Source organism: Mauremys reevesii, linkage group 1, assembly GCF_016161935.1.
Source record: "Mauremys reevesii isolate NIE-2019 linkage group 1, ASM1616193v1, whole genome shotgun sequence".
NCBI lineage: Eukaryota > Metazoa > Chordata > Testudines > Geoemydidae > Mauremys > Mauremys reevesii.
Genome location: NC_052623.1, coordinates 157960794 through 157985774, shown reverse-complemented (window position 1 = coordinate 157985774; position 24981 = coordinate 157960794). Strand labels below are relative to the sequence as shown.

General features: G+C 39.3%; 1 protein-coding gene and 1 long non-coding RNA gene across 2 annotated transcripts; one reads left to right on the top strand and one right to left on the bottom strand.

Moving 5' to 3' along the window:
- Nucleotides 1-4028: 4028 nt before the first annotated feature.
- On the bottom strand, nt 4029-10503 carry LOC120384431. The gene is made up of 4 exons (XR_005588880.1): nt 10368-10503; nt 7727-7821; nt 7377-7471; nt 4029-5493 (listed from the first exon to the last, which is right to left on the bottom strand). It is a non-coding gene; the product is annotated as an uncharacterized LOC120384431 (long non-coding RNA).
- A 198-nt stretch (nt 10504-10701) lies between these two features.
- On the top strand, nt 10702-23741 carry FUNDC1 (FUN14 domain containing 1). Its single transcript, XM_039503116.1, has 5 exons — nt 10702-10857; nt 12179-12335; nt 14375-14450; nt 21008-21136; nt 23078-23741. Exons 1-5 carry the CDS (start codon nt 10827-10829, stop codon nt 23153-23155), a joined length of 471 nt encoding a protein of 156 aa, XP_039359050.1. The 5' UTR covers nt 10702-10826; the 3' UTR covers nt 23156-23741.
- The last annotated feature ends 1240 nt before the right edge of the window (nt 23742-24981 follow it).

Below are 24981 nucleotides of genomic sequence, written 5' to 3'. Positions count from 1 at the left end.
AGCTAGCAGAGAAATTTTCTGCTCTTACTGCTAGATTCATTACCTATGGGCACTGATTTTATAATCAGATTAGAAATTTGGAGTTATGAGAGTGATGCCAATTAATTTATCCCACAGCATGCTGCCAATCAAGGAAGAGGTAATATGTTTGCATGGGAAAAGCCTGAAGAAACTGCCTTAGCTGCTAATGTTGGAGAGAAGGCCCTCCCTCTGGGAATTGTTAAAGAGCAAGGATAAAAGAGGGAGAGTAAAATCCTGGCCCCATTAAAGTCAATGGCAAAATTCCCATTAACTTCAATAGGGCCAGTCACCTGACCCAGAATCTTTGGCTGGCCCTTCCCCATACAGTGGCACAGGACTACTTTGGTCACTGATTAGGAAAGGCCTTTGTTAAGCACTGAAACCGAGGACCAGGAAGGTTCAGTCCTGAAGATTAGCCAAAAACAGGTAAATTGTTTGTATTTATGGAGCCAGCCAAAACCAGAGCCCAGATTTACTTATTTTCTCTGAAGGACATGGAACTATAATGTTTATTCCCCTAAGTAAGTGACTGTATTGTTTAATACAGAGGGAAAATGGACTCATTAAAGCGTATTTCCTGAAACAGGAAAGTTTGTTTATTTTAAATTCTAAAACTGGGAAAATATGTTGGGACCAGTTTGGGAAGGCGCTGGTGTATGACACTGTGAGAACAGAAGGTAGTGTTGCTCTGGCCCTTCCTGGAAGTTCTGCTCATGTCACAGCTTAGTGAGTCTGACACATTGGCACTCTTTCTATAGTCTCCAATTTTAACACAAAGCGTCCTAATTGCCAAGTTCCATTCCCACATGACTGAAATGTTCCTTGCTTAAGACCAATGCAAATTCAGAATATGATCTCCCACACCCTTTGTGGCAGTAGACACACATTCTCAAGAGGGAAATTATTGACTCAGACTATTTTTCATGGTCATCTTTTTTTCAGATTGTTCTAATATTTTACAATATTCTGAAAGTCACAGAGCAGCAATAAATAAATTCATTTTTGGAAGGGCTGGGGAGGGGGAATAGGAGATCAGCTCTCTACATAAATCATTACAGGGGAGTTAAGCACTAGAATAAACTTATCTATGCTAGGTACTTATATAGCCCCTATAACTGTCGTATCTGACTGCCTTACAATCTTTAATGTATTTATTCTCACTACAATCCTGTGAGGTAGGGAAGTGCTATCGTCCCCATTCTGCAGATGGCAAACTGAGGCACAGAGAGACTAAGTGTCTTGCTTTAAGGTCACACACAAAGTCTGTGGCAGAGCAGTGAATTGAACCCAAGCCTTGAACCCTAACCATGTGACTAAACCATCCTTTCTCTTTAACCTTAGTAGAATCTGAAGGGGAAAAAAATCTAATAATATCTCTCTAATAATAATTAATCTATTAATATATAATCTCTGCTTCTGAAAGAGTTTTGATATGACCCTATCACATCTCCTCCCAGACTTCTCTTCTCTAAACTAAGCATGCCCAGTTCTTTCAACCTTTCCTCATAGATCAGGTTTTCTAAACCTTTCATCATTTTTATTCTCCTCTGGACTTTCTCCAATTTGTTCACATCTTTCTTAAAGTGCTGTTTCAAGAGGTTTAAACCAATCCATAACAATATTCAGTGCTTCATAGGCTGACCAACTTAAGGCCCAATTCTACCACCATTACTCACTTTATGCATTCCTCACTCTGCACACAGTTTCATCAATTCCAAAGGGTCTGTTACATTTATAGAGTAAATCGCTACTGTGTCAATGAGGGTGTCAAAGTCTGGCCCTTAGCAACCATCTCCTGCCCACCTCCAGTACAAAAGCTGCAGTCTCTAAAGGTATTTCCATGAACACTCACCAAGTATACATCAGTATCCATAGGCTGTTTGCTTGGTCACTGATACATTGCTGAGAGAGCAGTTCCTTCAGTTCAAATAATCATGGAGAAGGTAACAATTTCCCAGCCAACACTATTCTGTTTTGTCTAGATTCCTATACTGTGCCTCTCTCCATGCTATTGGAGATAAGCACTGGTATTTGATTTGATCCTTTTCTTTTAACCAAATGCTACCATATAGATGGTTCATCAGGCTGAGAGCCAAAGGCCTATTTCAATTCCCAGTGAAGTCAATGGAAAGACCCAAGTGGGCCCCAAATAAGTTTTGTTACACTGAGTTAGTCCACTTCAAACCTCGCTAACTTCATAATCCATAAACACTAAATGTACAGTACAAAGCATGGTGTTGATCTTGCAACCAAGTACACATATTAAGAACTTTACCGAAGGGAGTAGTGCCATTTATCTGAATGGGACTATTCACCTGAGTTAGTTACTCATATACATAAGTGTTTGCAGGCTCCAGCCCCACTTTGATTCTGCAAACTCTACTAGTCCATTCTTAATCATTCCATCATTGGATGAAAAGGCAATTTCATGATATTTGTATGTGTGTTGACTTGTAAAGACACTTGACAGGATGCATAGAACTTATGAGTGCATACTTTTCTTTGTGCATCAAGAAATTTTAGAGGTGTAATCTGTGACATTGCAGTTTATATAATTTTATAAAAAATATGCTAATGAGTGAATATACTGTAACTGGAATATGCTTCGTGCAAAAGGTCTCTTGTAAGATATCATTACAAAGCTTATAACCTACTGAGTGTGATCATCCTATTTTTATAAATGTACCACTCTTGTATCTGAAACTAGAAATATGAAATATAACTCTGAGGGCCTATTGTAATTATGCAAAGTGTGGCCATTAATGGTGGTTTGGAATCTTGATGACTCCCATTAACCAGGACAATTGTCTACAGATGGGTGTGTTTTACCTGTAAGTCTTCCTGTATACGTGTGTGGTGTGTGCTGGCAAGTGGGCAATGAAGTCTTGCAGTGACATGTGATCATGTCACCTGAACTGGAATCCATCTTTAACCTGGTGTCTTTCCATTGAGAAGGAGGGGGCAGAAACCCAGAGAGGGACAAAGGATTCCCACCTTATACAAAAGATATATAAAGGAGTGGAACAGAACAAAGGGGAGAGAGGAGCCATCATGAAGAATCTCCTAGTTACCACCTGAGCTGGAACAAGAACTGTACCAGGGGAAAGAATTGTGCCCAGGGCTGGAAGGTGTCCAGTCTGAGGAAAAATATTACTGAAGCATCTCTGAGGGTGAGATTATCTGTATTCAGTTTGATTAGACATAGATTTGTGCATTTGATTTTATTTTGCTTGGTGACTTACTTTGTTTTGTCTGTTACTACTTGGAACCACTTAAATCCTACTTTCTGTATTTAATAAAATCACTTTTTACTTATTAATTAACTCAGAGTATGTATTAATACATGGGGGAGCAAACAACTTATATCTCTCTATCAGTGTTATAGAGGGCAAACAATTTATGAGTTTACCCTGCATAAGCTTTATACAGGGTAAAACGGATTTATGTGGGTTTAGACCCTATTGGGAATTGGGCATCTGAGTGTTAAAGACAAGAACACTTTAGTTAGCTGCTTTCAGGTAAACCTGCACATTTTGGGGCAAGTAATTCAGACCCTGGGTCTTTGTTGGAGCAGACGGAAGTGTCTGGCTCAGCAGGACAGGTTGCTGGGGCCCCAAGCTGGCAGAGAAGGCAGGGGTAGAAGTAGTCTTGGCATATCAGGTGGCAGCTCCTAGGGGGTTTCTGTGATCCAACCCATCACATAATCAAGACATTTTTCAAAAACAGATGTTAATGTTGGAAATAATTGGACTGAGCTGAACAGATTTTTGGCATTACTTGCAGCCCAGTCATTGTTCAGCCTCTGTACTTGGATGAGCAATTCAGACTCCTTTGGAGTCAACCTTACTCAAATGCTTAAAAAAATAAAAACACTTCCCCATAAAGCCACACTAACATATGGTTTTCTTAATGACAGCACAAACAAATCATTCTTTCATCTTAAACAGATTTAGGAAGAAGACATGAACAAGCAATATATTTCTACAAATTATTTAGTGGTATTGATAAATCAAAAGAGAAAAAAACAAAACAAAACAACCCAACAATCATACAAGCTGCATTGAACACACTAAAATGTATAAAATAAAACTAATCTGCTGTATGCTGACAAATCTGGATATTACTGAAGATTATAAAGGATAGCAGTAAAGTAGTGTTTCAAAAGACTCAAGATACCGATACCCAACTTAATGATCTTTAGCTCTAGTTTCCCACTAATTTACCTTTGAACAGCCACCTGTGTTGTTACTGGATAAAATGAAAGCTGGCAGGACACAGGCCGTGTCTACACTAGGGAATATTTCCAAATATTCTCTCTGAGCTACTACTGGTTCAGCTGAATTGACGGAAGTACCTGTTGAATCCCTAGTGTAGACAAGGCTGTAGACCGCTATTTTTATCACTATGTCAATTAAAACTGTTTAGTGCCACCAAGACTTTTCTACACAATAGCGTCCACCAACACCAGTGCAGCTGAATCAGTGGAAGCAGTATCTTTTGGTAAGATTCCCTGGTGTGGACAAGACCAGTGTGCTGAAAGTAGCACAGAGAGACTAAGGGTATGTCTGCATAGCAACTAGACAACTACGGCTGGCCCATGCCAGCTAACTAGGGCTTTGCAGGGCTCAGGCTGCAGGGCTGTTTCATTACTGTGTAGGACTTTGGGGTTTGGGCTGGAGCCTGGGGTCTAGGACCTTGCGAGGTGGAAGGGTCCCAGAGGTTTGAAAGGAAGCTGTTTTCTGACTACCAGCGTGAACACAGTGGTGTCCTAGGTGGGATTTCTGCAAATAGCATACCTGTGTGCAGTTCTGGTGTTATTTTTTACCATCTCTGTGTCAAGGAAAAGAAGGTCTTGTGTACATTCTGTGAATCAAAAGAGACTAGAAGAAACTATGCTGGGCCTATGTGACTAATTTCTCTTCCACCTGGAAGATGACCCAATGCAAAGCCCCAAAATCTGCTGGCCTGCTCTGAGTAACCTGAAACCACAAAGTGGTTGAAACACTGGTGGCTGCCCAGACCCCTCTATACACTACTGCTCCCTGCACTGCAGTAGCCAGAGGAGATGAACTGGTGACAACAATGCTGGAAAAGCCCAGTGTAGATACACACAGTGACTTGCTCATGGTCATGCAGTGAGTCAGTGACAGTCAGGAAAACAAACACAGTCCCTTACTCTTATCACTGGACATGCTACCTCCTGCATTTATTGAACTGAACTTTTCTCTTGGTAAAAATTTTAAACTTTACATTTCTTCCGAAGTGGCTTGAGAAAGAGAAGAATAGCCTCTCTCTCTGTCCTCTTTGACAACAACCTGGTGTCCAGTCATGTTTACGCATGCAAACCTCTCCCTGATTTCAGTGCTCCAGTGAGGATAGATACATCAGGCTCTTGAAAATGTAGTGAGACGAGTTGAAGATTATTAATTTTGAGACTACAGTTGGCTGAAAAATTCCCACTGAAGCAAAGATCTGATGAAAAACAAAAGAAGAAAACATTTTCTGTTTCTCACCAGCTTCATTTAACTCTCAACCCCCCTCAAAAAAACAGTCATAATGTGGTTTTTAATCAAAATGTTAAGAACATTTCATACAAAAATTAAAATCTGGAAAATTTATACCCACTCTACCTGAGATCATAAAGCTACAATACGATATACCTAACTGTTAATCAGATTTTAAAGCAAAATAAACTGATTGCTCACAGATCAGATTCTTCTGGGACTATATTTTGAATTAAATCTGTCTTTTGAAGAACTTATTTTATATTATAGTCATATTAAATATTGCTGCTTCAAAGTTAGATAAGTGTCTGGTTATTAAAGCACTCTTGCCCTGTAACAATGTGCAAGAAAATGGATTTCTGATTTGCTGAATGTCTCTGAAGCTACAGGGGGGCCTTAATTTCTGCAAGAACATTGCCCTCAAAGAACAGATCCAATTCCACTAATCCAAGGACTGTTTTGGCATGTAAGTCTTTTGGACAGAGAAATGTTATTTTGAAATCTGCATATGGAAACGAGAGACAACTACAGGGAATGGGGCTGTTGGCAGTAGTCCTAAATCCCAACAGTCTCAGGGTTGACTGTGTTGGCCATGTGTATGTTTTCAGATCCCTGGAGGAAGTGCGTGGAGCTTTATTTCAGCCAAAATAAAGGGAGCCACAGAAGAAGCTTTTCAGGAACTTTCCCAAAAGCTAGAGATGACCTGAGAACAGCCAGGTGCTGCAGTGAATTTTCACAATGACTAAGTATTTGTAGCTATTGAAGGTTTTCCCTTTGCCAACTATGACTCAGATGAACAATTTCCCCTTTATATGCTGTTTAGTAGTAGTGTGTTACTGATTAGAATTCTCCATTGTTTTTCTTTTCTTATGAGAAACTGAAATAACCTTATTACTAAGAATCCGGTTCAGGGTATCAGGAATAAAAATGAGTGTCTGAGAGTGTAGAAAACGATATGATATTGGCTCTTTGCTTCTCAAAGGGGGCTTCTGGAGAACCTTCTGCTTATCTCCTGTGGATTGATTTAAATCTGCCCTGCCCGGTTGTTACGCTATTACTGTTAGTTGTTTAAAAAGTTATTCAAAACTGTTCTTGTTTTTGACGAATAGTTTGAGTGCACTTATACTACATAAACTTAATGAGGACATCTGTTAACTGTATAAATAGTATGTGTGATTGATTTATGATCATTGCTTCTCTACATAAGTAACTATCTCCATTCTGTTTACAAGCGAAAGAGAGAGAGGGAGGTCTCCTTCTTACACCCATCACTCTAATACCTGAAAATTTCAGGGTCAGAGACAGCTCCTGCATACTTAAAGGACAAACATACCAAGGGAATAGGATATCTGAGCTTCAGGGATAAAATTAAAGAGGATATAAACTGCCATAAAAATAATATTTTCTATGTTTCCTCAGGGCTAAGAGTTGTCTTAATGACCCACTCTAATGATGTAGTACATTTACAATTACTTTTTAAGACCTATCCAATAGCCAATTATTAATCCATTTAAAGTGTGCCATGTTAATTTTATATTTTTTCGTTTTTTTTAAACAAGATGTGCGATGCCAAGTCAAATGCCTTACCAAAGTCTAAGTATATTAAGTCTACACTACTACCATTATCAACCAAACTTGTTATCTCATCAAAAAGAGATAAAGTTAGTTTGGCAGGATCTATTTTTCATAAATTCATGTCAATTTGCATTAATCACATTATCCTTTTTAATTCTATATTAATCACGTCCCATTTCAGCCACTCCATTATCTTGCCCAGGATGAATATCAGGCCAATAATTACTCGAGTCATCCTGTTTACCCTTTCTAAAAACTAGAAAAACAAATTGTTACCCGTTTCTTTGTTTTTACATTCTTCAGGGTAAGAACTGTGTCTTCCTCTATGTTTGGAACCCATTTAGAACACGATGAGTGCCAGCACAATCTAGCTAAAATAATAAAAATCAAGCAGACACCAGATCATGAGGGAAAAGATAAAACAAGTTTTATTTTTAAGTCAAACAAAAGCTATAAACTAAGTATGTAGCTGAAACACAAAGCATTACAAAACACATTATTAAAATAAAAGTAAAACCACATTGCACATAGAAGAGAACTCATTTTTTTAACCTCAAACAAACCTATTTCAATAAGAACACTCACCAACAGCCTCTCGTTTAATCAATATTTAAAAGTTATCATACCTGAACAGCTTTGCTTTCCCATGTTTACTTTGCCACAATGTTCCTGATGTTATATTAAAGTCATGCCAACTACTTTCATGTTACCAATACAGAGACTGTAGAAACATGTAATAAAAAAGAAACTTAATTAAAATAATATCAGGTATATCAAGGGTGTGCCTTAATTTACCAAATCAGCACAAAAAGCTCCCTCTTTTGTGGTGCAGGAGGGAGATAGTTAAAGACAGAGTAACAACTTTGCCTCTGAATTGCCTTTTTCTGAATGTTTAAAGAATTACTGTAGTGAATTTTGCAACCGTCGTGGAAGTATACAAGAGTGCAATGTTTGTGCTATGTGTGGCAATCAACAACTTTATGTGTCCCATTATAAACAGTATTAATTTGTCACCCTATGATCCATAGTAATTCTTAGACCTTATATAGCACTTTCCATCTGTAGTTCTCAAAGAACTTTACAAAGACTGATAAATGTAACTGTCACAGTTCCCGAGCTAACTGCATCTCTCTCCTCTCCCTGGTCTGACTCAGTGGTGGGCAACCTGCGTCCCGTGGGCTGCATGTGGCCCGTCAGGGTAATCCGCTGGTGGGCCATGAGACAGTTTGTTTACAGTGACTGTTTGCAGGCACGGCCGCCCGCAGCCCCCAGTGGCTACGGTTCACCTTTCCTGGCCACTGGGAGCTCTGGGAAGCCGTGTGTGCCTGTGGACAGTCAATGTAAACAAACTATCTCGCAGCCCGCCAGCAGATTACCTTGATAGGCCACGTGCAGCCTGCTGGCTGCCCACCACTGCTCTGACTTCACTCCACTTCACCTCTTGGATCCTCCAACCATCACCTTTCTCAGAGTGGAAGCATGCAACTAAATATTTTAGAATTAAAATATTTCACAGAAAAATAGATGTTAAAACAATAAACAGTTGACATGCTTGCCTGTCTTTTCCTAAGGCTTACCAATTCCTGGATCTGGGGGAAGGCCCACTTCTTTAGACCTCTTCCACAGTATCTGCCTGTGTTAACTTGTCTCCCTGAACTGCTGATCACAAATGACCCTCCTCCCTCCCTGAGAAGGGCTTTTTAACTATTTTGAGTTCTCTTGATTTCTTCCTCTCGATCACTGGCAGAAAACTATGTTACTTAGCTCTGGGGCCTAGAATTAAGCCATCATTTTGGAATTTCCTCCCCAGTGTTTGTTCAGAGGTTGCTTATCAGGGCCGGCTTTAGGCCGATTCCCCGGAATCGGGCCCCGTGCCTGCGCCTAAGCAGCAGCATTATCTCCTGTAAATGTAAACAAACTTGTTTGTCTTAGTGATTGGCTGAACAAGAACTAGGACTGAGTGGACCTGTAGCCTCTGAAGTTTTACGTTGTTTTGTTTTTGAGTGCAGTTATGTAACAACAACAAAAAATCTACATTTGTAAGTTGCACTTTCAGGACAAAGAGATTGCACTACAGTGCTTGTCTGAGGTGAATTGAACTATACTATTTCTTCTGTTTATCATTTTTACAGTGCACATATTTGTAATCAAAATATACAATGATTTCAGTTACAACACAAGATATATATGAAAATGCATAAAAAATCCAAAATATTTAATAAATTTCAATTGATATTCTCTTAGCAGTGCAATTAAAACTGTGATTAATCACAATTTTTTATCACGATTAATTTTTTTGAGTTAATCGCACGAGTTAACTGCTATTAATCGACAACCCTACTATTAAGTGATTAGCCCAAGGTCATATAGTGAGTCAGTTTCAGAGACATGATTAAAACCAGGGTTCCTACTCTTGGTCCCAACTGTATCCCCCGGGCCACACTGCCTCCAGCATGAACACTCCAAATCTAGTAACATCAGAAACAGATGAAAAGTTTGAGTTTTGTCTTCTTAGGGCTATTGATCAAAACAGCAACTAACAGAATTGTTTTGCTTCTAGAGCTGCTAAGATTGTGTCTGTCTCTACCTCTACCCCTCCTGCACCCCAAATCCTTCATCCCTAGCCCCACCCCAGAGCCCTCACCCCCAGCCAGAGCCCTCACCCCCTCCCGCACCCCAACTCCCTGCCCTAGCCCCCTCCCGCACCTTGAACCCCTCATTTCTGGCCCCACCCCAAAGCTTGCACCCCCAGTTAGAGTCCTCACCTCCTCCCCCCCCCCCAGCCTGGAGCCCCCTCCTGAACCCCTCATCCCCAGCCCCACCCCAGTGAAAGTGAGGGAGGGAGGGGGAACATAGTGAGCAGGGGCAGGGCCTCGGGGAAGGGGCAGGCCCAAGGTGTTCGGTTTTGTGGGGTTACAAAGTTGGCACCTAGCCCTGCTGCCCCCCTGCGGGACCCGCTGCCCTGAGGGAGCAGAAGCCAGCGGGCGAAAACAAGGAATCCCGTACGTGTGTGCCATGGCTCGTGGGGTCCGGGCCTGCCCCCATCACTTGTTAGTGCCTGGGGCTGGCCATGCTGGGAAATTGCAGCTGGGACCCCCCAGCTGTTGGCATCCTTGCTGGAGGGGGTGGGGCGAGAAGGCTTGTAACTGGGCCCACCACTGCCGCAGTGCTTCTATATCCTGGGAAATTTCCCAAAATCTGGAAATTTTTTAGTAAAATGTTTTGAAAGAAAATTCCCAATTTCCCAAGTTTAAACATTTTACTCACAAATTCCCAAGTTTTGGGAAGTTTCCCAGGACACAGAAGCACTGTAAAAAACTTTATCTGAGAATTTTTCATCAGTTTTGGGAACTGTTTAGCGCTAGGTTGGGAAAAGTTGGCATCACGATAGAGCAGCTGCCGGCCCCGGCCCCGCACAGGGTGAGGCTCGCAAGGCGCTCACTCCCAGGAACTCCGCTCGCCACGCCAGCCTGGCCGGCGCAAAGGGCCAGCCAGCAGAACTACAATCCCCACAACCCCCCGGGGCAGCGGTGGCGGTGACGTCATCCCCACACCCTGTCGGCCAGCGGCGAGGTCCGGCGCCGCTATTCGCGGAGCCTTCTGCGCCTGCCTCCGGCTCAGCCGAGCGGAGCGGCGGGATCATAGAGCGCGGCGTCTGGCGGTGCAGAGCGCCCAGTGGGCGGAGCCGCTCCGCTCCAGCCCCCCCCCCAGTAAACAGTCGCTAACATGGCGGCTGGGAGGCCTCGCTCCGCCTCGGGTGAGTGGGCGCGGCCGCCGCTGTGGGGCCCGGCCTGGTCCCCTCGCGGGGAGCCTCGTTCCCGCCTCAGTCGGGCCCCCTAGTGGGAGCTTCCCTGCCCCGAGCGCCCCCGTGCCCGGCCGGGGGAGGGGCTTGGCGGGGGCGGCGCGGGGTAGCTCCGGGGCGGAGGGGGGTTGGGAGGAAGCGCCGCTGCCGCCGCCCTGTGCTGCTGGGAAGTGGCTGCCCCCGGGGCGGGGCTGGGGCTCGGGGCCAGGACTCCCGGGCTCCGTCCTTGCTGCCACGGCGGCGTCTCTGGCGAAGCCCCTGGGGCTCTGTGTGCGGCTTCCCCGCCTGTGGGCTGGGGACAGCCGGGCTGCTTGCGGGGGTCAGGGCTGCAGGGCGTGACTGTGTTTAATGCAGGGTCAGCTCTTCAGATAAAGTGTGCCATCGAAATGTCTAGTCAACAAATGCCCCCAGAAATCCTAGCACAGGCAAGAAAGGAGAAGAATGAACAGACTTTGCCATTTAGGGCCTTATTCAAAGCCCATTAAAGCCAAGAGGTTAAATTACAAGGTACTTTGCAGAGTTGGGGTGAGGATGAAGAAATTGCCATAGCTTTTTTCCTCTTTAGGGTTGTCTAAATACAAAAGTTGTACCACCATTAGCTGGTATAGTTCTCTCTAGTGTGGACACAGTTATATCAACGTAAATGTGCTTTATCTTGGTATGTGTGTCCCTGGTCAAGAAGGGAAGTAAATTATACAAGAGTAATACATCTTTATACTAGTACAGTTGCAGCCACAGTAGGGGGTGTAAAACTATAACTATTTGGGTTAAAAATAATCACACCCCTAACCATCATAATCCTAGTACAAAAACTGGGTCTAGACCAGGCCTAATACAAATAATCCTTATGTGACGTTTCTGTCCCCTGTGTATTAAAGTGAACAGTTTGTAGTTGCAGCTACTTACTATTGGTTACCTGGTAACAGGAAAGTTCAGTGCCAGCTTGTTGGTGCTGCTGTTTCTGTTATTTGAGTCACTTGCCCTCTATTTCAAGCCCATTAAATATTGATTGCAACTGATAGTAATGTGATACACACATAAAGCTGTGGTATTATCTTCTTAATTTACTAGCCTGTTGACCCATATTTACCTCAAAATTTAAAAAAGGCTGAGACTTTTTTACCCAACTACTTACAGTTATTTTATTAATTGTTTTAGTTCTCATAAAGCATAAATTTACTACACAATTGAGAAGTTTAGAACTAATGCTTTTATAACTTGCTTTGAACACTCGCTAAAAGAAGAATCATCTATGGTAATTTTTATTTTTTTAAAGAGCACGACTGTGATGATGATTCGTATGAAGTATTGGATTTAACAGAATATGCAAGGCGTCACCATTGGTGGAATCGTGTGTTTGGCCGAAATTCTGGACCAATTGTAGAAAAGTATTCTGTAGCCACTCAGATTGTAATGGGTGGAGTGACTGGCTGGTGAGAGAGGATCACTTTTGATTATTGTGCCATGCATTTGACTGCTCTGTTCTGTATCATTCAAAGTGATAAACTGTTTGAGTTTGCATGGTTTCCTAATTAATAACTGTAAATTCAAGAGATAAGGAAAGAACTGGCACTAGATCACACCTCAAAAGCACTGCCTAGTGTCAGTCAGTAAAACACACCTATTATAAAAGAGAGCCCTTGCCAATTATTGCAAAAGAGCTTTGAAGAAGTGACAGAACTCTTAAGATCATGTCTTTAACAAACAAATGGAAAATTATGGTATATAATGCTAGTGTTGCTAATGAGTAGCATATTTTATTAGTTATAATACAGACATGAGGGCCTGTTTGTTTTGTTACATGTTTACTTACATGTAAAACAGATCAGAAGAAATGTGGGGCAGACTTAGTCAAGGGCCCCAAATACATTTTTTTAGGTGAAGGTGCTTTTTTGTTTAAAAGCAAAAGCCACTTGAAATTGAACAACTTCTATACAGTTTTTCTTACAGATAGTGAAATGTGAAGTTCTGTTGTATCAGTTTAGCTAAAAAAGGTATTTCATCTGAGTGTTCTGTGTTTAAAAAAAAGTTTACAATCATAAGTACAAAGTATTAACTTAAGTTCTAATATTAAAACATTAATATTATATTACAACACTTTTTTTAAGTTAATGAAAACAGATATTTTTGGATTTAAACAATGCTATTATGTTTAAAATGCTAACGCATGAGAACCTGAAAGTAGAACGGGCTAAATGACAGTGGAATGAATCTCTATTGTACAAGCTGAGTAAAGTGTAAAAACACACAAAAAAGCATAAATGGTGAAAAGACCATTATTATTTTAAAATTGTTTAAATAATATGAGGTGTTTAATAATAGAGTTGGGGAATTAGTAGTTTCAATATGATTTTTAACCTGTTTGTGTCTCCCTGCAGTTTTTATAAATAATAGATAAATGTACAAAAGCCTTTGGAGTTTTTAGAACAAAGTGTAATGGGAATTTAGTGCCAAAATCACAAAAAGTGCCAAATCAAGGAGTCTAGAAATTGAAGTACTTTTTCTATAAAACAGATGCAGTTTGTGGAGTGGTAGTGAAACCTGTTTCTAACAGCCTTAGAAAAATACTTCAGACTTGGCATGCACAGGCCAGTGCTAGAACTGACAAGGTGGTGGACTGATCTCAGAGTCTGCCAACAAGAATGTTAAATAGAATGGAAGCTTTTCTCCACTCAAAAATAGACTATGACCTTGTCTACATGCAGTTTTTTGTGCTGGTTTAACTATTTTGTTCTTTTGGGGGAGGGGTGTTTATTTTTTTACTGAAATAGTTAAATCGGTATAGCCCCTACTGTGGATGCAGTTATATTGGTACAAAAGTCTCTTTAACCAGTATAGCTTATTTCTCCTTCCCTACCAGAATAGATATACACCTCTACCCTGATATAACGCTGTCCTCAGGAGCCAAAAAATCTTACTGCATTATAGGTCAAACCACTTTATATCGAACTTGCTTTCATCCGCCAGAGCATGCAGCCCTCCCCCCCCCCCCATCCCTCCCCAAGGGCTGCTTTATATCCAAATTCGTGTTCTATCGGGTCACGTTATATCTGGGTAGAGGTGTACCTATAAAAGGCCACTTTATACCGATATAACTGTTTGCACTAAGGGGGTTGTAATGCTTTAACTGATTGTACCATTTAAAGTAGTGCAATTTAATTACATTATTTTGTGTAGACAAGGCCTGAAGCCACCAACTCACTTCCCAGAGGACATCAAATAACCATTAGCTGATAACATCCCTACTGATCTAGACTTGTGCTTGATCTACATCACCAAAAAGTGTTTGTATTACATAAATCTATAATTTCTCATAATTTGCAGGTTGCAGAGTAAGAAATAGGAAAGTGAAATGCTGTCATTTTAGGAATCCAAAATTTTAGTAGGGTTTTATATGAAAATTCTGAAAAATGGCATTGTGGGCCAGACAATCTTAACTTTATTGGAATGTTGTTTTTTTGGGTCTTCTAAGGTGTGCAGGATTTTTGTTCCAGAAAGTTGGAAAACTTGCAGCAACTGCAGTAGGTGGTGGATTTCTTCTACTTCAGGTATATAGAATTTCATATTTTAATATTTAGGGAATGTTTTATAATTGAATTATATGGAAAAAACTCAGCTACTGGCTTATACTTGGGTTGGGAAGGGGAAGGTGAGTTCCATATCTGTTTCTTATATTAGTCTTACCAATTAATAGAAAAATACTGCTGCCGTGCTGGTATGTTTTTACTTAGTTTTACGTACGGTTTCTTAAAGCTATTGATCAGAAATATTATAACAATCAGGAATAATCAAATGTTTTTAAATAAAAATAGTTTCAAGTGAGCTGAAAAAATGAAAACGTATTGCAGAAATTGAAATACTATTTTTGAGTTGATATTGCCAGACTTAGCAAATTGATTATAAAATTGTGGTTGCAGAGATCAAGGAATGTAAGCAATCTTTATTTTCTGTTAACAGGGGGATGGAATCTCAAAAGTACCTAAGTGTCAAAGGAGTCTAATTCAGTCATAGTCTAGGTGTCTAGTTTATTGTTAGGAGTACTTGTGCACCTTAGAGACTAACAAATTTATTTGAGCATAAGATTTCATGGGTTACAGCCCACTTCATCAGATGCATAAAATGGAACGTACAGTAAGAAGATACATATATGTACAGAGAACATGAAAAGGTGGGAGTTGCCCTACCAACTCTAAAAGGCTAATTAATTAAGATGAGCTATTATCAGCAGGAGAAAAAAACCTTTTGTAGTGATAATCAATATGGCCCATTTCAGATAATTGTCAGTCAAATCATCTTAATAGCTCATCTTAATTAATTAGCCTCTTAGAGTTGGCAGGGCAACTCCCACCTTTTCATGTTCTCTGAATGTATATATATCTTCTTACTGTATGTTCCAGTCTATGCATCTCATGAAGTGGGCTGTAGCCCATGAAATCTTATGCTCAAATAAATTTGTTAGTCTCTGAGGTGCCACAAGTACTCCTGTTCTTTTTTGCAGATACAGACTAACATGGCTGCTACTCTGAAACCTAGTTTATTATGGTTGTGTAATTTTGAAGATATAAAAATTTGATACAAGTAATTGCATTAGAAATTCTTAATATAAGAATAACTGTGGACAGATTGTCTCCTCCAGCATCTATTTGAGACTCCTTCCACATTTTATTTCCTTTTCTTCAGCTGCTGCTAGCTCAGCTCTTTGGCCCACTTTTGAGAGTACTCTTTCCCTTAGCACTAGCATTTCTAGTTATATCACCTTTTCCTCACCTTTTCCTCAGCTTCTTCTGACCTCTCCCGGCTGCCCAGCTGTTCTCACCTTGTCATCTCTAGTGTAGGCCAGATTAATAGATTTTGAGGAAAAAATATTATCATCATCTAGTCTGACCTCCTGCATTATATCCAGTGATATGGGATTGATCAAGAACATATACTTTAGAAAGACCTCCAATTTTAAGTTAAAGACTTTGAGTAATGGAGAATCTACCACATGCCTTGGAAAGCTGTTCCAGTGGTTAATTATGGCCACTGCCCCTCCCCATCTCAGAATGACATGTGGCCTAATCCATTTCCAAATCCAATATTTATACCCGCCATTTTAAAGACTGGACAATCTTCTTCTCACTAATAGGGTCCCTGAAGTTTCCGAAAAACCTCTCCCACTTTTCCTTATGTATTAGTTTGGGACCTCAAAGTGCTGCTCCTTAATTAGCCAAAATGTTGTTGCACTCTGAGGTCACTTCCATCCACTAGCAAATTTTACTTTTTACTTGATTCCTCTAGATCCTTGTTAAGTGTTGTGTTGTCGTTCTCACACAGGTACTCCAGTTAGTTTACATATGTTCCAAAAACTGCGGGTTTTCAGCAGGTCTGAGAAATGTTTCAATCTGATCTATTTTAGTGCCAGTGGGGACAACACTGAAATGGGTCAAACTGAAACGGTTCTGATAGTTTTCCCAAAAATGTGTGTCTGTGTGTGTCTCTCTCTCTCTCTCTACTGATGACCTTCTGAAATATCTAAGATTGACTATTGCTGTGAGTTGTCTGGAACTGAGGGACTTGTATCCCAAGGGCGTCGCATCTGAAATGATTTAGAATAACCCACATATGGAGATGGTGCACAAATCAGTCTGACTAGCATGGATACGCTGAATTGTTTGCCTTAAACAAGTGCATTACACCTCTGGATCGGTTGATAATGATTCAGTTCTTCGTGTAGGCACAACCTGTGGGGTTTAGGAGTGCTCATTGCACTTCAGTATTTAAATTCCATTTGTCCAGAAGAGCATAGGTTTGTGTTTCAGAACTGGCTTTCCTGCTTAGCAGTACAACATTCTACCACTTGGCTAGCCGTATCAATTTGTGTCATGCAAATTTTGAATTTAAAAAAAGAAACAAAAAGCTTGTAAATCACTAACGAGCCTATATACAAATGGGGAAAACAGGTTTCCTGTATCTGTTTATGTACATCTTGATTTTTTGTGTGTTGGCCTTTTCTGTGGAAAATATCTGATAAGGAAACTTATGGGGGGAGGATTGGACAGACTTGAACTGTTATACCTCATTTGTACATTTAGGTTCAGTTGTCTCCATCTTTGATTCAGATCATCTTCTGATAGAAGTAAATGAAGAAAATGTCTAAGTCATTTAATTCTAGGTACTTTGCATATTAAAGATTAGTCGTAAATTGCATGGTAGTCCAATTACATTTCCATAGTCTTTAAAGTTTTTCCTTTTAAAAATCATCTGTAAATACACAGTGTAAATTCACTTTAATTCAGGAATATGCTGAATGCATTCATTGAACAGGTAGAAGGGTTTTTGGCAGGTGACTGGAAATTAACTTTTTTTTTTTAAGTTTCGTTGAAGTTGCAAGTTTAGTTAATGCAAAATGTTGAGAAGTTACTGATACCAGAGGAATCCACTGGAACAAGAAGGGGGACGCGTACTCAAGTAAAGTCCTATTTGTGTAGTTTTTGAAATTCAAGAAAAACCTTCTAACTTCTTTTTAGTGTATATTAAATTGATTTCAAGGGATCTAGTTGGAAACTAAAAACAAAATATATTATGTGGTTAGTGTCTCACAGGTAGCAGATAAGTCAAATTCTGAAAACAGGCTAGTTCAATTGCAATGTTACAACCGATCCTATTAAAAAGTAGTCTTTTAGGGGTGGGGAGAGAGAAGGAAAATAATCCGTTAAGGAATTGGAATGGCTTTTATAAGTCAAGACCTTATTTTCCTCATCAAATTTCATGGAAGTTTGATATTTTGAACAATTTAATTTGATTAATTGTGTATCATTTTTTATAAAAAAGATTAAATTATCCTAATGTGCCTGATACAAAGCCAGTTCAAGTCCACTATAATAGATAGGCATTGGAAAAATAAAAATAACAAAAATAATTCATTTCTCATAACAAACAGTAACAAACTTAACATCTTTCCTTTTATAGCCTTTAGATTAACTGGTTCCTTGTAGTAGGGAGAACTATGGAGAAACATGCCAAATCCTTAAAATGTGGTTCCCCTCTGAAAAGTGACTTTGGTGGTGTTTTTTAAAGCACCTTGTCACTTGAGAGATCTGTTCTTGTGGCAGAGTGCTGAGAGCTAGTAAGTGAGCTCTAACACTCTGATCACTTAGGCATTAATCAGCTAATTGGCTGATCAGACTGTGTGAGCCAATTTGTCCGCTGGTAAGAGGTCATAGGAAGGAATTATAGAGAGGGAGTAACCAGGGTTAGCTGAGCCCAATGTGTGCAAAGATCTCAAGGAAGGGAGACCTCTGTTCCTTCCTGGCCCTTCAAGAAAGGTCTAAAGTTAGAGAATCACTGTAGACAATATTGTTCCATGGGACTGTATTGGTGGTGGAAGTGTAAATAAATAATGCAAAGTTGCCACTCAGCAGTGAGAGTCTGAGAGGTTCCTGGGGCATCTGAGGATATTGATGCTGCATGCCCCTTTACTTGTGTATATTAGTCATATCTGTTCAGTTTAGTGGCAAAATGTTTTTATTGCTTTTTGCTCCTGTTAGACTAAGGTCTGTGTTTGAGTCAATCTTCCGTTAGCCATTATTTAATCATAAAAAGCTTTATAGTAAGTCATTTATTCTTTCTCTTCCATATTTGGACTCATTCAATGTAGAACACCATTGATGGATTCAAGTCTTCACTTAAATAATTCTGTAACAAATGGAACCTTTGGAAACCATACAAGGTTCAAAAATAACACTAGGATTTACCTGGCCTATTCTGGTCTGGCTACATACTCCACTGGTGTTCCGTGATAGCTATGATATCGCAGAATGATGCATGCTGGGACATCTCAATGAAGTTGGGAGAGGGCAACATTCCACCCGGGAGGTGGGGGGGGGGGGGGATAAAAAGGTGAGGATTTGTCAAATTCTTGTGTTGAATATCTGACTTAACAGTTTTGTGCACCATTTGAGAGGGGCATTCAACAGAACTGCCAAAGCAAATAAAATGCTTATATTGGAAATTTGCCTTTAAGCAAATGCATTAGGTCTGACAAGTTTTAATAGAAATATTTTGGGCCAGATCCTTAGCATGTGTAAACTAGAGTAGTTCCATTGATGTATACTTCTACCTCGATATAACGCTGTCTTTGGAAGCCAAAAAAATCTTACTGCGTTATAGGTGAAACCGCATGATATTGAACTTGCTTTGATCCACCGGAGTGCACAGCCTTGCCCCCCCGCCCCCGAGCACTGCTTTACCACGTTATATCCAAATTCGTGTTATATAGGGTGGTGTTATATCGAGGTAGTGGGTGTGGGTGTGTGTATATATATATATATATTTATATATTTTTAATGGCACTATGTCAGTTGACACTAGCTGAGGATCTAATCCCTGGATTTTAACTCTTCAAAAGAAAGATTTACTTCTCCATTTCTTTTAGTTCATTTGTTAACGCCTGTATGATAAAGTTAGAGTCTTTAAACACCTTGTTAAAGTGTACATGTGTGTGATGTGTAATGCTGCCCATTCAGGCATCAGGTTTATAAATCTGGAACAGGGTAAACGTTTAAGCATTGTCTGTTGTAAAACTAACTGAATGCTATCTAATGGTAACAAGCCCTTCCTCAGGTTGGTTGGTTGAATATGGGTGAAACTTGCTGTTGGAGAAGTTGGTTCTTTAGTGCACTCTTCCTATTTCCATCTACTTCTGGATTCTCTTTACTGTGTTCCATAACAAAGGTGTGCACAGCCCATGTGAGTAACTGCAGCGAGGTAATCTAGCTAAGCAGATTCTTTTGAGTTAATGGCTTCAGCAGAACCCAGTGACTGCAAATCAAAATTTGGTGTTTAAGTTCAAGACATTATGGAGGAGTTATTCGTGGCCCCATACTTAAGATTGTGAACAGGATTCCATTGTATGACTTACTCACTAGATGAATCTCAGATTTTGAGTTCATATGAAAACAAAACTTACCTATAAAGTTTTATGGATAATATATATATATTTTAATGGCTACATGACTGATTTACCCAACATTTAAAAGACAATCGCAGAGCTTTGTAGTCTTGATTTTCCTTTCTTGAATAATTGTGGTGTTATCCAATTAAGAGGAATTATTTGTAGTAAGTCATTGTCCACAATGTGATAGGTGTTCTCCACTCTTATAGGAAAATGCAGTCTCTGCCCTAAAAAATTTGCAATCTATGGCCCTACAGCCACTTAAATGTGCATTACTTTACTCATGTGAGTAGTCCCATTGACTTCAATGCGACTGTTTGTGTGTCAAGTTACACGGCTGCTTAAGTGTTTACAGGTTCAGGGCCTAATAACAAAAATACGGGGGAAAGGGATAAAACCTTCATAGTAAAAAATGTGGGATTTTTTTTTTAGCTGTCTGGGGATTTTTTTTTTAAATTAGGATGAACTTGACTGCAACTGCTCCTCTATTTGCCCATAATTAGTTGCCTAATATCTTGTGGGCATTATGGTAGAAGAGGTTCATGTTGTTGTTCACTGATACTTATACCATTTATTTGGGGCTTAGTGATGTGGAGAGGGCTAGAGTCCTGTAGTATTAGGTTGTTGTTATGCTGAACAGTTTAATACTAAAGACAAGAGGATGGTTCTCTATCTCTGTGTGAGGTTTAGATAACAGATTCCCTGAGCGTCCTGTCCTAAATTAAAATTTCAGCAGTGATGCTGAAAGAAACTAAAATGAAACAAAGCTGCATTTTAGTCCTTTGATAAAAGTGCTTTCAGTTTCTATTTTGCTGCACGTAAAGAAGTAATAAATATTGAGTATATAAATTGACCTGTATATGTTAACCTGTAAATTAATCTCAAGCATAGTATAAAATAAAAAGTAGAAAAGGGTTGAAAGAAACAAGAATCTATTGAACCTTGCCAGTTCTTTTTCAAAGTATATTTTTGATTTATTACAGAAATAATCTCTGGCATGTTAAAACACAATATCTGTAGCATCTGCAATTGAAGTACTTGAGCTTCCATTTGTCTTTCTCTAGAAAAACAAAACCCAGAACGGTTTTTAAAATTGAGTAGACACAAACATCTTGTGATTTGATTGGTTAGTGTAATTGTTCTTATTTAATATATTTTTAATTGCCCTAGATTGCCAGTCATAGTGGATATGTGCAAGTTGACTGGAAGAGAGTTGAAAAAGATGTAAACAAAGCAAAAAGACAGATAAAAAAACGTGCGAACAGGGCAGCACCCGAAATCAGCACCCTCATTGAAGAGGTAAGATGTTTTTAAAAAATAAATTGTTCTGAATTGTGTGCTTTTTCATTTCACTGATTGAGGTTTCTGGCCTTCCACTGCATTTGGTCATAGTTATGCCTGATAACTAAAATTCTAGATGGCATGTGCAAAATTTGAGGAGCATAGTCCCGCTTCTTAGGAAAGGCTTACACAATCTCACCAACAGAACATATTTCTGTGTTGTAATAAATGTTAGAAATCCTGCAGGAAAGCCCAGTACCTATTTGTTATACTAATGTTCACTTCCAGGTGAGATTTTTTGTTCTCATGCCAGACCATAGCAATTACTTGTCTTATGGTGATCAGCCTTCAGGGATTGTCTTCATAAAATAGAGAGGTACAACAGCCATGTGGCAGTTCTGGGAATTTGTATCCTGCTCTAAGGCCAGAAAATATTGTAAAATATTGGTTGCTTATGACTTTACTTGAGTAAAATATATTTGCTTTTTGGTGGTGGTGCAGCTCAAAATTATGATTTTGAAAAAAGTTACCCTTTCCCCCATTTTGAATTAAGTGAAAACATTTTGGAGCTGGTATTAAATCTATAGGTGTTAGTAATCTTTGAGCTTCACATCTGGGTAACAGGAGGTGGTGCAAACGTCCATCTACAAGGCTTTACTGTCCCCTGCTATACTCTTAACCAAACAAATGCAGAGAATCTCTAAAATAATTGCTAGTGAAGTACTGTACTAAAAGTAATTAACCCTAAGTGTTTTCATATTGACTTTAAAATGAGGAATGAGTTTGCCTATGTACAAGTAATGGGAACTATGCTTTAGATTGCATGGAGTTGTCCACCTCATTCCTTGAACCAGTTTAGTGAATGTGTCTGTGATGTGCATAATGTTGATGCACTGAAGAGAAACTACCAACACTTTTCTAATATAGCTGAGGCCCATTTAGTTTTAGGAATAGTTTCTCGTTTGAGGACTTCCCTCTACCAACAGCATATTAGAAAAAGTGAGTCTTTTTTGCCAGGAGATGTTTGGGTGCGCTTTTTTGTGCACACTTGAAACACATATGTATCTAATTTTCTGACTACTTGTCTTGAAGTCTGATTTTTGTTATGCTGAAGAGAATCATAGCAATGCCCACACTGGTGTCTCTGTAGTTAAAGATGTTAGTGTTTCCAACATAACCTATATAGAATTATACCTCGGTTGCCAAATTGTTTTTATAATTTTAATTCCAGTCTGAAACTTGGTATACAGCTCTCTAAATCAGATGTAATTTAATCAGTCTTTTTTGACAGGCTGAGGAGTGGACGAGGGAGGAATGAAATCATGTTCAAATGGCTTTGATTTTAAAATTGTAGACTTCTCCGTTGTCTGAAATACCTAACGTTTTTGTTTTACACAATACCTATTACATCATAGAAAAGATGTAAATCATATTTATTTTGCATACCTGTCATAACACGCAGATTATATTGTGTTGCTACTTATATCCAAACATCTGTTGATATAGTACGATGCTTTCCTATGGTATATGATTTACAGGATTAAAGGTTACAAAAGTGTGGATCAGAAAGAAGTGACCTTGAGATTATAATTAATCTAATTATAATAATTCCCTGTGTCTGGTTAAAACTGAAATGAGTTTAGTGGTCTTACCCTAGCGCTCACATTTTTACAAAAGAAGTGTACAGTGCAGAGTTTCTGCACAGAAAAAGGCCAATATTGGCATAAGAGCATTGCTAGAAGTCAAAAATGAGGCGCATTGTTAAAGTTTGCAGAGTCTGCATGCACTATACCTGACTCCACCATGTGCTATATCTGCTAAAATAACAAGTTTTGAAAAATTAAGTTTATTAAAAATAGTACAAACCTCTGTTCTTGGTTAATCATGATGAAAATACTAAATGGTCCCATTAGGTGTAATGCTTTTACATAGATAACTAAAAACTATTTTCTTTTTCAGTCAACAGAATTTATCAAACAGAATATAGTAGTATCCAGTGGATTTGTTGGAGGCTTTTTGTTAGGACTTGCATCTTAAGGACCTGAATTTTGTCTTCCTGATGGCATCAACCACAACAAAGAACAGTAGTAGTGATTAGTGCACTGTCTTAAAGCAAAGCAGTGTGGGTCACTGATCGCTCCAGAGCAAGGAGAATGGACTAGCCAGACAAATTGGAAGCTTTTATGTTTTAGGCTTTTGCCTTCTGACGCTTGGCATAAGATTTGCTGAAAAACTGCAGTGTGCTCATAATAGCATTTCTGGACAAAACTGGTTAATTTTCATCATGACTTTTTTATTCTGTGACCATTCAGAAAATAGCATTTTTAAAATGTAATTTGTGGGATATAGCTATGTTACAGCAATGTAAGAAGGAAATCTCCATTTTCAATCTGAATGTTTTCCAGTTAAATGTTGCTTTATCTTTATTTATAAGGTATTGTCCTTCATGCTGTAGTAAATAGTGCCAGTGACTAATAATGTATACAATGTGTAGCTTCAGCCGCAGGGCTGACAATCTTCCTTAGAAATCACTGCAATAATCTATAAATCTGTAATAACTTTTTACAGAAGTATTAAGTAACAAAGAATCATGAGCATATTAAATGTGAAAATCAAACCTTGATGGGGGTCTTTTTGTACTTTATTCTATAAACTTCCCACATCCTTTAACATTCAGGGATACGGCACAGGTATTTGCATACAAAGTAGTGTATTGTACAAACTACACACATTTCATCAAATGCATGTCATACTTAAATGTGCAGATAGTTTCAATTGAAATACACGTATTTATTATGTAAATATGTACTCTTTAAACCTTTGACACTTAAAATTACATTTTTATATTTTGTAATCCAGGGAGAACAGCTCATTTAATCCACCCTGTTGGAAATCTCAAGGGCTGAAGTTTCCGTTTAACATTGAAAATGCTTAGTTGGACTTTAAAGCATGTCAGTACAGTGTAATTTGAGTAATCCAAAAGCTCTTGCCACAGTCAGTTTCAGTAGGCGATAGTTATTCACTTCACTTTCATGTTAACCCCTGGAACTAAACAAGCTTATATTGCTGGTGGGTTCGATCTGAGGTTTTTAGTAGAAGGTGAGTCACTTACTTTGATTTGTAGAAATGTACTCATCTAATATGTAAGTAATCAAAAACTATAAATTGGTAACAAAACAGGGATTCTCCTCCTCCATCAGCCTATTGGGAACAAATTCCCACTCATCCTGATCTCAAAAGTCTGGGAAAGCAAATGAGTCTTACAGCATGCTCTATAAGTCAGCACGCTTAGGGCTGTGTCAGACCAAAGCAGGAAGCAAGTCTAAAGGGACGGAGGTCTACATGTGACAGTGAATTTGGAACCTTCCACCCAAGCAGAGATTTAAAAAAAAAAGAAGTATTGGTCTGCTGTTACCTCTATCCCCAACAGATGCACCAACTTCAAGACCTGCCCTGGCCCTCAAACTCATGAACATGTGTCGCAAAGAGCAGGCAGATCCCTTCAATCAAAGGAGACGTCATATACCAATTCACCTAATTACTCTTTGCTTCCTACCATACCAACAAGCATTTCCTCACTTATTTCTTGGATTGAGTCTCTCTCATCCAGGGTCAGCCACAGTGTCTGGTTTACATATGATGAACCAGCCCTGAACATGTAACCCATTTTCCCTTGCTAATATGTTGAATGGCCCAATATATTTTTAGAATACACAGTGGGGAACCCCCCATGTGAGACAGCATATGTGATATGTGGGCTAGGTATGCTTACTTCTGAACACAAGGGAACAAGGAAAGTAGGAAGTAAACTATGACTACATGGCAAACTTAGAGGGCTATCTGAGCCAGAGAGACTTCAAAAT

Excerpts from the sequence above, each read along its gene's own strand:
- FUNDC1 (XM_039503116.1), top strand. The coding sequence starts at position 10,827 with ATGGCGGCTGGGAGGCCTCGCTCCGCCTCGG. Across the intron at positions 10,858-12,178 it reads GAGGCCTCGCTCCGCCTCGG|AGCACGACTGTGATGATGAT; the intron begins GTGAGTGGGCGC and ends ATTTTTTTAAAG. Across the intron at positions 14,451-21,007 it reads GTGGATTTCTTCTACTTCAG|ATTGCCAGTCATAGTGGATA; the intron begins GTATATAGAATT and ends TAATTGCCCTAG.